This window comes from Thamnophis elegans, chromosome 14 (genome assembly GCF_009769535.1).
Source record: "Thamnophis elegans isolate rThaEle1 chromosome 14, rThaEle1.pri, whole genome shotgun sequence".
Lineage (NCBI taxonomy): Eukaryota > Metazoa > Chordata > Lepidosauria > Squamata > Colubridae > Thamnophis > Thamnophis elegans.
Window position 1 is genome coordinate 46271564 of NC_045554.1, and position 11143 is coordinate 46282706.

An 11143-nucleotide genomic window follows, 5' to 3' on the forward strand; every position below is an offset into this window, starting at 1 on the left:
ACAACGCAACGAGGATGACTTCACGGACAGGTCGAAAAACGATCCTTCCGATGTCACCAACCATCACAAGTGTCGGGATTGTTTAAAAATGGGACTAAATGGGTCCCACGGTTAAAGTAAACGGAGAAGAGCCTCATGCTGGGAAAGATGGAGGGCAAAAGAAGAAGGGGACGACAAGAGAATGAAGTGGCTGGATGGAGTCACCGAAGCAGCCGGCGTGAGCTTCAATGGACTCCAGAGGATGGTAGAGGACAGGAAGGCCCGGAGGAACATTGTCCATGAGGTCGCGATGAGTCAGACACGACTTTGCAACTGACAGCAACATGGTTGAAGTGCTGCTCTTCAGCTGTGACTGAATGTGATCATTTCCACCAACTCTTAAGAATACCAGAGAACTGACTTTCTCTTTCTACTCTGCTCCATGAAGAAATTATTCAGCAGAAATCTTCCAGGGAGAGAGAGAGAGGAAGAGAAAAAAAGATTGTTTTCCAAACAGCTGCTTCCGTCCCTATCAGCAGTGTGCCTTCTTAAAAGCTGAATTGGCACATCGGGTGGGCCAATTATCCCATAACTTTTTCCCCATGCAACCTAGGAAATTTGCTGTTTCCATTTCTCTTAGAGCAGACCCATAAATACCTACTAAAAGGACAGGAATCAAGGAGAGAGGCAACCTAGAACCAAGGAGACAGTGAGGACAATTAATCAGGGGAACAAATTGCCCCCCACAAGTTGTAAATGCTCCAAAATTGGAAGTTTTTAAGAAGAGATTGGAGAACCATTTGTTTCCTGCCTAAGCAGTTAGACTAGAAGACCTCCCAGGTCTCGTCCAACTCTGTTATTCCATCCTAAGGGTGTCAAACTCAAGGCCCAGGGGCTGGATTTGGCCCACATAGTGCTTAGAACTAATCCACAGGGTGTCCTGGAAAGAGTGAAGGACCAGCCCGTGGTACCTCTGCCAGAAAAAAATGGAGCTCCCAAGGGCCGCGGATTTCAGGAGGCCGTCGCAGGTGAAAACAGAACTCGGGAGCCCCTTTTCACCGGCAGAGCGCTCAGGCCGCCACAGGTGCCCCCGAGGCGAGTGATGTTGAGTTGGCCATGCCCACCCTGACCACACCCACTCCGGGCCTCCGAGGTCAAACACAACCCTGATGCGGCCCTCAATGAAATCGAGTTTGACAAGCCTATTCTATCCTTTAGGGCAGTGGTTCCCAAACTTGGCAACTTTAAGACTTGTGGACTTCAACTCCCAGAATTCTCCAGCCAGCTTCCCAAACTTGGCAACTTTAAGACTTGTGGACTTCAACTCCCAGAATTCTCCAGCCAGCTCTGCTCTCCACAAGTCTTAAAGTTGCCAAGTTTGGGAACCACTGCTTTAGGGACACAGTTCCCGTATTTTTTGTGGGATCGAGCACAAAATACAACAAACCCTATTGTTCAGCCACTGCCAGTGTACAAGGGAACAAACACACACACACACACACAACCAGAGGGCATAGAAAAGCTAAAGACCCAAACTTGGAAGGGAGAACAAGAGTCCCAAATCAAGGAAAATGTCTATTTCCTCCCCAGTGACAACTACACAATGGAGCAAAGGACCCACCGTTCATTTTTTTTTAATGCTCCTATTTCTGAAACCAACACACCTAGGAGAAGGTCCCTTACACAAGACTTTTCTGTCAGAAGGCTGCAACAGAGGAACTTGAGAATGTCAGCATGTTTACAACAATTGTCCATGTTTACCTTGAGCTAACAAGCTATACGTGCTCCCGAGGTTTAGGATTTGGAGCCCCAGCGGGATCGAGCTCAATTGCTGCACACACTTCTCACAATTCCATCCGAACTCTGGATTAAAACACTGGATTTCCTCTGCAGCGATTTCCAAAGCGCTCGGAGGGACGTTTTATTTGGACACCGCAGCACCAAAAGCGCATTTTTCAGCCGTGGTTTTATAAAGCCACGTTTTGGGCATTAGAATAGCTTCAATATTAGATGAGCCTAAGAAGTCATTTTGCCGTGACCCGTCAAAACCGCGGTGGAATAAAGCGCGCCCGACGAAAGCGCGTACGTGACATCAGCAGCAGCGCGATGAAAAAAATTAAAAATAAATTAAAATAAAATTAAAATAAAATTAAAGCAAGCCAATTCACGTAAAGGTAAGGGTTAGGGTTAGGTTAAGGGTTAGGGTTAAGGTTACGTTAAGCGTTAGGGTTAGGATTAGGGTTAGGTTCAGGGTTAGGGTTAGGTTTTTCGTTAGGTTAAGGGTTAGGTTTAGGGTTAGGTTAAGGGTTAGGTTTAGGGTTAGGTTTGGGGTTAGGTTAAGGGTTAGGTTTAGGGTTAGGTTAAGGGTTAGGTTTAGGGTTAGGTTAAGGGTTAGGTTAAGGGTTAGGTTAAGGGTTAGGGTTAAGGTTACGTTAAGCGTTAGGGTTTGGATTAGGGTTAGGTTCAGGGTTAGGGTTCGGTTTTTCGTTAGGTTAAGGGTTAGGTTTAGGGTTAGGTTTGGGGGGGTTAGGGTAAGGTTTTTGCTTTAATTTTAAATTTACCACTCACAGCGCGATGTTTTCATCGCGCTGTGACGACGTCACATACGCGCTTTCGTCGAGCGCGCTTTATTCCACCGCGGTTTTGTGGTGGAACCCATTTTGCAACTACCAAGAAGTAAAAGCCAAGTGGACTCCAAGGACAGAAGTCTATTGGTCATCTTTGAAAGAAATTGTGCATTTTATTATAAATCCAAGGAATTGGTCTCTATACTTAGAACTATCAGGGGTCCTGCTTAAGCGATACCCACCCAATAACAAAATCCCGTTTGCAGGCCGATATTGTTGAGAGTTTACTTTAACATGATTTACTGTTCAAATTTTTTTCAATTATCAACTTCCTCAAATCAATAATAGAAAACGAAGGAGAGATACAGCTCAAGGTATCCAAAATGGATTGTTTCCAACGTTTAACTTATTACTAACAGAGCAAGAGATCTGTAAATGACTCACAACACATTTTCATCCTTGTGCACAAAATAGGCTGACAGAAAGCACAACACTTTCGACCCACTAAGTAAAAGGAATTACAAAAATAAAAAAGGACCAGGAAAAGGAACGTTTTTTTACATCCAAATTCTCACAAAAGTCCACTTTTAGAGCGTTAGCACTGTAGCTGACCCCTCAAGCTATCAAATTATGTTTTAATAATTGAAATTAGTATAGAACGTGTCAATTCCAAAAAGTGTGTGAAAGTCACAACGCACAAGAAGTCAGAATAGAAACTGTTCCAAATCTAGTTATACAAGATACATTAAGAACACAAGTTCTACCGCTGTAGAAAAAATGCTTTTACACACTAGTTATTGGAAAAATAAAAGGAAACAAAAACAATGGTGTCTGGAAACCAGTGTAGGCTTGTAAAAAGGTTTCTTTTCTGTGACCCTCGAAGATTATTGGCAGGCTGTTGAGAGAAAAGGCAGAACAATTAGTAATCAGAAGAAAAGCTAGTCACATTCCGCAGTGAAATTTTAAAAGGTTGCATCCTGTACACTCCTAAAAACATGTAATAGCAATAGCAATAGCAATTAGACTTATATACCGCTTCGTAGGGCTTTCAGCCCTCTCTAAGCGGTTTACAGAGTCAGCATATCGCCCCCAACAACAATCCGGATCCTCATTTCACCCACCTCGGAAGGATGGAAGGCTGAGTCAACCCTGAGCTGGTGAGATTAGAACCGCTGAACTGCAGATAACAGTCAGCTGAAGTGGCCTGCAGTACTGCACCCTAACCACTGCGCCACCTCGGCTCAGTGGCGAGCCGAGTGTAAGTGGGACATCTAACTCTTCCAGGTATTTAAAAAGCCCAGTCATTACGTCTAGATGAATTTATTTTCATTTTTAAGTCTGCAAAACTCTCTACTTTTTCCTCCTCTTAGAAGCCAATGAAACAAATAGAGAACCCTTGAGTTGAGAGTGTCATTGAGCCTGGCAAGTATGGTTGTAATTGTGATAGCTTGTAAATTTATGTCCTGACCGGATGTGTTTTTATTGATCTTTTCTGCAATGGTTGTTAAGTGAACACTATTGTCCTTAAGTGAACCCATTGCAAGGTGTTACAAATCGCCATAAATGAGGGTCAGTTGTTGAGCACCAAAAATGCAGTCAGTCATATGACAATGGGGGGGGGGGGAGGGGGCAACATTGCAACCAGGTTGGAATTAGTTTTTGGAGGGAGGGAGGAAGGGTCTGTTGTAACTTACAGCTGTTAGTTGAGGACTACCCGTATTATATCACATGCAGGCCGAGGACCTATATATTTATTAAATTCCTGTGCCATCATGTTTCCTACGAGGTGCGCAGCGGCAGCCAAAAAAGCCACTGCAATCCTAAATTGCATTAACAGGGGGATACAATCAAGATCAAGGGAGGTCCTAATACCCCTCTATAAAGCTTTAGTAAGAGTATTTATTTATTTATTATTTATTAATAGGACTTGTATGCCGGCCACTCCCTAGGGACTCTGGGCGGCTCACAACAAATAAAAATAAAAGCATTTAAATATTTAAAAAAAATACAAAGTTAAAACAATGCAACATCCATTCCATCAAGTGGGGCTGGAGATACTCAACAGCCCCAGGCCTGCCGGAACAGCCAGGTCTTAGTTGCTTTAGGGAAGGCCGGGAGGGTGGTGAGGGTCCGGATCTCTGCAGGAAGCTCGTTCCACAAGGCCGGTGCAGCTACAGAGAAGGCCCTCCCCCGGGGGAGCCGCCAGCCGGCATTGTCCGGTCGACGGCACCCGGAGGAGGCCCAACCTGTGCGATCTTGTTGGTCGTTGGGAGGTAGATGGCAGGAGGCGGTCTCTCAGGTAGCCAGGTCCAATACCATGTAGGGCTTTAAAAGTAACAACTAGCACCTTGAAGCGGGTCCGGAGACCGATGGGAAGCCAGTGCAGCTCGCGGAGGATAGGTGTGACGTGGGTGTACCTAGGTACACCCATTATCGCTCGCGCAGCTGCATTCTGGACCAGCTGTAGTCTTCGGACACTCTTCAAGGGCAGCCCCATGTAGAGTGCGCTACAGTAATACATCCAGTTTTGGTCACCGCACTATAAAAAAGCGGTTGAGATTAGAATGAGTGCAGAGAAGAGTAACAAAGATGATCAGGGGACTGGAGGCTAAAACAGACAATGAACAGTTGCAAGTACTTGGCATGGCTAGTCCAGTGAAGAGAAGGACCAGGAGAGACATGATAGCAGTCTTCCAATATTTGAGGGGCTGCCCCAGAGAGGAAGGGATTCAACCTTATTTTCCCAAAGCACCCAAAGGCCAGACAAGGTATAATGGATGTAAACTGAGAGATTCAACCTGGAAATAAGGAGGAACTTTCTGACAGTGAGAACAATCAACAGAAGAAACAGAAGTTGCCTTTGCAAATTGTGGGAGCTTCATCACTGGAGGCTTTCAAGAAGAAACTGGAGTGCCAGAGATGTGGCAGGGGTCTCCTGCTTGGGTGGGGCAGAGGGGGTTGGACTAGATGACCTACAAGGTCTCTTCCAACTCTGCTAATCTGTCAAGTGTGACATCTGGCAGCTTACAAATTATTAAAGTACGTGAAAAATAATTTAAGAGATAGGCGATCTTCCAATCCAGCAGCCATCTCGGTCCTCCCACCCCATTTAACCTGCAGGACCATCGAATCATTCCAGAGCCAAACTCACTTGAGGTCTTGGTGGGGGGCGCCTTGTTTTCGCCTCCTTCCAGTTCCTCCACTCCGGCCTGGGTCATGAGATCCGCGATGTTCTTCTCCAGGTCGTCGATGCGGCAACTCATGTCGTCAAGTGAACCCGAGTTAAGGGGGGAAAAAACACCTAGAGAAATGAAGGGAACCTCCCCACTTTTGTCCCTAGATCATGGCATTCTCCCGGTTCCACCACAAAACCGCGTTCGACTAAACCGCGTAGCTGACGTCATCAACAGGGCGACAACAGCACGGAGACAGAAGCACACTGTAAACGCTAAACCTAAAATTAACCCCTAAACCTAAACCTAACCCCCCTAAACCTAACCCTAACCCTTAACCTAACCCTAACCCTAACCCTTAACCTAACCCTAAACCTAACCCTTAACCTAACCCTAACCCTTAACCTAACCCTTAACCTAACCCTAAACCTAACCCTAACCCTTAACCTAACCCTTAACCTAACCCTTAACCTAACCCTAACCCTTAACCTAACCCTAACCCTAACCCTTAACCTAACCCTAAACCTAACCCTAAACCTAACCCTAACCCTAACCCTAACCCTAACCCTAACCCTTAACCTAACCCTAAACCTAACCCTAAAGCTAACCCTTACCTTAAGTTGAATCGGCTTGCTTTCAAAGCGCTATTTAAAGCGCCCTTCTTTCTCCGCGCTGGCTGTTGTCGCCGTTGATGACGTCAGCGACGCGGTTAATATCGGGCGCGGCTTAGTCGAGCGCGGTTTTGTCGTGCCACGCATTCTCCCCACCACCACATGGCCCCAACCATGTGACTGCCATTTCAGCAAATCAATGGGGAAGCCGGCAGGAAGTCACAAGACACACAGTGATCCGCTTAACCACCGCAAGCAGAAGTGACATTGAAAGTCAGTGTGGTTACGACCTCACACTTTCAATGACCACACTGATCAGTGATGGATTTACCATTGTTAAGCGAGGAGCACCTGTACATACATATAGCTAGCTTCTTAGGTTTATGTGCATTATTTAAAGGGAGTGTCCAACAGTTGCACCCGTTTGGAAAATGCCATGAGGGACACTCTTCCTCTCCTTAACGCTGGAGAGGACTTTTTTAAAAGAGAGGCAGAATGAAACAGAGGCACAAGCGTGATATTATTCCAATGCAGTTGTCACAGGGGCTGTGTGACTTTGCTTCCGGGGGGGGGGGGGGGGGGGTCTCCCTCACATATGGGGGTCTGGCCCAAGGAAACCATGTGGTGAAAACCTTCCCGGTCTTGGTTTCCTCTATTTCCACGCTCAAAGGATATTCCTGCCAATGATTTGGTCCGACATGATCTGGAACTTGTCCTGCATTTGTTGCAGGAGGGTCTGCACCTGGTTTGGAGGGGAGGGGAAAAAAAGAATTTGGTTTTTAAGCAAGAAGGTACACACCCCCTGCCTTCCACTGAGGACCTGCACACTGCACGACTCAAAAAGAGGACTGTGAAAATATCTACAGACCCTCGGAATCCTGGACATAAAATTGTTTCAACTCCTACCCTCAAAACGACGCTATAGGGCACTGCACACCAAGACAAGTAGACACAAGGGCAGTTTTTCCCCGAATGCCATCCCTCTGCTAACAAATAATTCCCTCAACACTGCAAACCTTTGTCACTAAGGCAGCACTACTATTAATCTTCTCATCGTTCCTAGCCCCCATCTCCTCCCACTTATGACTGCAGGACCGTAACTTGTATCCTTACGATTTATATTGATATTGATTGCTTCCCGATTGCTTATTTGTACCCTGTGACTATCATGAAGTGTTGTACTTAGGATTCGTGACAAATGTATCTTGTCTTTTATGCACACTGAGAGCATCTGCACCAAAGACAAATTCCTTGTGTGTCCAATCACACTTGGCCAATAAAGAATTCTATTCTATTCTTTATTCTATTCTATTCTTTATTCTATTCTATTCTATTCTTTATCTATTTTACTCTTTATTCTATTCTATTCTTTATTCGATTCTATTCTTTATTCGATTCTATTCTTTATTCTATTCTTTATTCTATTCTTTATTCTATTCTATTCTATTCTTTATTCTCTATTCTTTATTCTATTCTATTCTTTATTCGATTTATTCTTTATTCGATTCTATTCTTTATTCTATTCTACTCTTTATTCTATTCTATTCTTTATTCTATTCTTCTTTATTCGATTCTATTCTTTATTCTATTTTATTCTATTCTACTCTTTATTCTATTCTATTCTTTATTCTATTCTTTATTCGATTCTATTCTTTATTCTATTCTTTATTCTATTCTACTCTTTATTCTATTCTATTCTTTATTCTATTCTATTCTTTATTCTATTCTATTCTTTATTCTATTCTATTCTCTTTATTCTATTCTATTCTCTTTATTCTATTCTATTCTCTTTATTCTATTCTATTCTTTATTCTATTCTATATTCTATTCTATTCTTTATTCTAATTCTATTCTTTATTCTATTCTATTCTTTATTCTATTCTTATTTCCTATTCTATTCTATTCTATTCTTTATTCTATTCTATTATTCTATTCTTTATTATTCTATTCTAATCTTTATTCTATTCTTTATTATTCTATTCTTTATTCTATTCTATTCTTTCTCTTAATCTATTCTATTCTTTCTCTTAATCTATTCTATTCTTTCTTTATTATTCTATTCTATTCTTTATTATTCTATTCTATTCTTTATTATTTTATTCTATTCTTTCTTTATTATTCTATTCTTTATTATTCTATTCTATTCTTTATTCTATTCTATTCTTTATTCTATTCTACTCTTTATTCTATTCTATTCTTAATTTCTCCTCGCTGTGAGCCGCCCGGAGTCCTCCGGGATTGGGCGGCCTATAAAAAAATTAAGCTTGAAAAATAAAATGAAATTAAACTTAAATTTCTATTCTGTTCTAAAATTCAACTGGGTTTAAGTGTCCCCAGTGCCATTGGCTTCCCTTGCAAGTGGGAAGACCCCCTCCCAGGCGCAGGACAACCTTGGAGAAAGGCCAGGGCCGCATTCTCACAACACGCATCCACCCGGGAAGTTCTTAACCCGAGTTGGCCGTGTGAATGCAACCCCGCTGGCTCAATGGAAACGCTCTTTTGGGCCTCACCTCCTCCGTTTCCACGGCAACAGACACCGCCCGCCCCCGAAGCGCATCTCCTCCCGCCGTATCCAGGGCGACCCCAACGGCCGCGCCCGGTTCCCTAGCAACGTTGCCCCCGCCCTCTCCCGTCTCCATGGCAACTCATACCTTCTCTCTCTCATCCCCCCCCCAAGTCCCCCCCCCAGGCTCCGGTTTTCCGTCCCCGCCGAGGCCGCTCACCACGGCCGTGAGGTCCTGCACGGTCTTGGGGTCCGTCTCCGCCATGTCGCTCCGCTGCGGCTGCGTAGCCTCCCGGTTAGCCGTCCAGGCCCGACTCCCAGGCGCTTCTGGCCTCCTCCCCGAGAACACCGGCCCAACCGCCGACCTCTCGCCGACTTCTCGCGAGAACGAGGCGCGAGAGTTGCATTCTGGGAAATGAAGCGTTTTCCCCAGTCGGGGGATGCTTCCGGGTCTTTTAGGTTTTCTTCACCGACCCGGCGGCCTAAGGACCTGAACCCCGCACCCCGCTGTGTCTCTGGGGATGATGTGAATTGTAATCCCAGCAAGGGGTTCCGCCTTGAACCAAAGCGGCGTGGGCGCTCTAGCTCTTTGCGTCTCTATTGCACTTGGCCGGTGACCGGAAGTGTTCCTTCAGTAGTTCGACTGGGAGTACTAGTCCAGGCAGCAGTGCTGTCACGTGATTAGACGGTTGTTGGAGCATTCTGGGAAATGCAGTTTCCGTTTGGGCACAGTGCATTTCCCTCCCATCAATCTTGCAAAGGGAGGGATGTTGGACTCCAATGACCATAGTGCTTTGCCGAGAGAATTTTTCTTTTTACTCTGTTGTTCCAGAGTTGCAAGCAAAGCACTTATTTTGGACTACAGCTCCCATCAATCCCAGTCAACATGGAAAGAAAAGGGGATCATGGGTATTGTAGTCCACAGCCTTTTCCCTTCCAGACTGTAACCCTACATTCAGCAATTGTATATATGAAAGAGATTGCCTCGTTGAACTAGTTTAGCAATGTAGGAAGTTATCACCCAGCCCTCTCCCAGAAAAATGAAATATCCTAGGAAATATTGAAAAGGCAGAATATTTATCTGGATGTGAAAAGAAAGAAATATGTTTTAAAAGACAGAATAGCTGCCTGTAGCTTCCTGCCCATCCCCACTTCGTCAATGGGCCATTAAGAAGGCCAAGCTAGTCCCTTTACATAATAAAGACTTCTCCACTGCAGCTCTAGGGAGATGGGATTAAGGAACTTTACCCAACTGACCACATGGCATCTGAGAACTCAACCAAACCTGGATTCAAAACGCAGCCTAGAAAGTTGCCCCTGCATGGCCCCATGGGAGTCTGACAACCCATCAGAATACATTTCATACACAGGAACAGGGAACAGAGAGGTGGGACTGAACAGGTTATAAAAAGCCTAGCAAGCCCCTCCCTTAGCCCTTCTTCTCCACCAACACTGAAGCATGTGATGCCCATTTTCTGTTCAGGACTCAAGGCATGCTGTCCTGTCCACCATTAAAAACCATCTTTCCAAGCAGCCTCCATGTCTCCAGTGTCTTTTCCCCCACTTGGAGCCGAACCCAGAAGGACATTTCTTTCATCAGCAAAAAAATTTAAATATAAAAAAGGGCATTCAACTCTTGGTATCTCTGTGTGTATGTATAAAATTAGATTTTTATATACACATACACACATACACATGTGTGTATAAAATAAAATGTACATCTAAATATACAATGCAGGATAAAAATTAAACAATATGGTTCTAGCTGCATGAAAATACTTCCAATCTAAGGGACACTTTAAAGCTGAGCTAATAAACTTTCAAACTTTGATGCTTGAAAGCAGTCCATGTTTATTAGACAGACCACTCAAAGTTTAAACACATCATTCCGTTGTATATTTGAGGACAAAACATGGACACAAAAAGAAACAATTGCAGTGGAAGAATTTGGGGAAAAGATTACACAGAGATTGGCATAAAACTGTAAACTACTCTGAATATATGCTTTGCTTCTTAAAACTTTTTTTCTCTCTGCAACCTTTCCCACTTTTAAAAATTACGGACCCTAAAAGAACTTTTCTTATATGGGTTTTATTTATCAATATTTAGTGTACTAAAAATGAAAACTCTTAAAACGTGGTAACTTTTTGTTTCCTTTTTGTAAAATGTGGTTACTTCCATTTCCTTTGGCTGGTGTTATTCCCAAAGAAAACATTCCCTGTTTAAGACTTTATTGTACACACTTTTCTCCATGACATCATTTTGGAAATAATAAACAGGAGAAACAATTGATCAAACATTGCATCCTGT

At 43.8% G+C, this 11143-nt stretch overlaps 1 protein-coding gene across 1 annotated transcript; it reads right to left on the reverse strand.

Moving 5' to 3' along the window:
* Positions 1-2694: 2694 nt before the first annotated feature.
* HSBP1 (heat shock factor binding protein 1) lies at positions 2695-9233 on the reverse strand. Its single transcript, XM_032231457.1, has 4 exons — positions 9054-9233; positions 7006-7072; positions 5698-5817; positions 2695-3441 (listed from the first exon to the last, which is right to left on the reverse strand). The coding sequence occupies exons 1-4, from the start codon at positions 9096-9098 to the stop codon at positions 3431-3433; spliced, it is 243 nt and encodes an 80-aa protein (XP_032087348.1). The 5' UTR covers positions 9099-9233; the 3' UTR covers positions 2695-3430.
* Positions 9234-11143: the final 1910 nt, after the last annotated feature.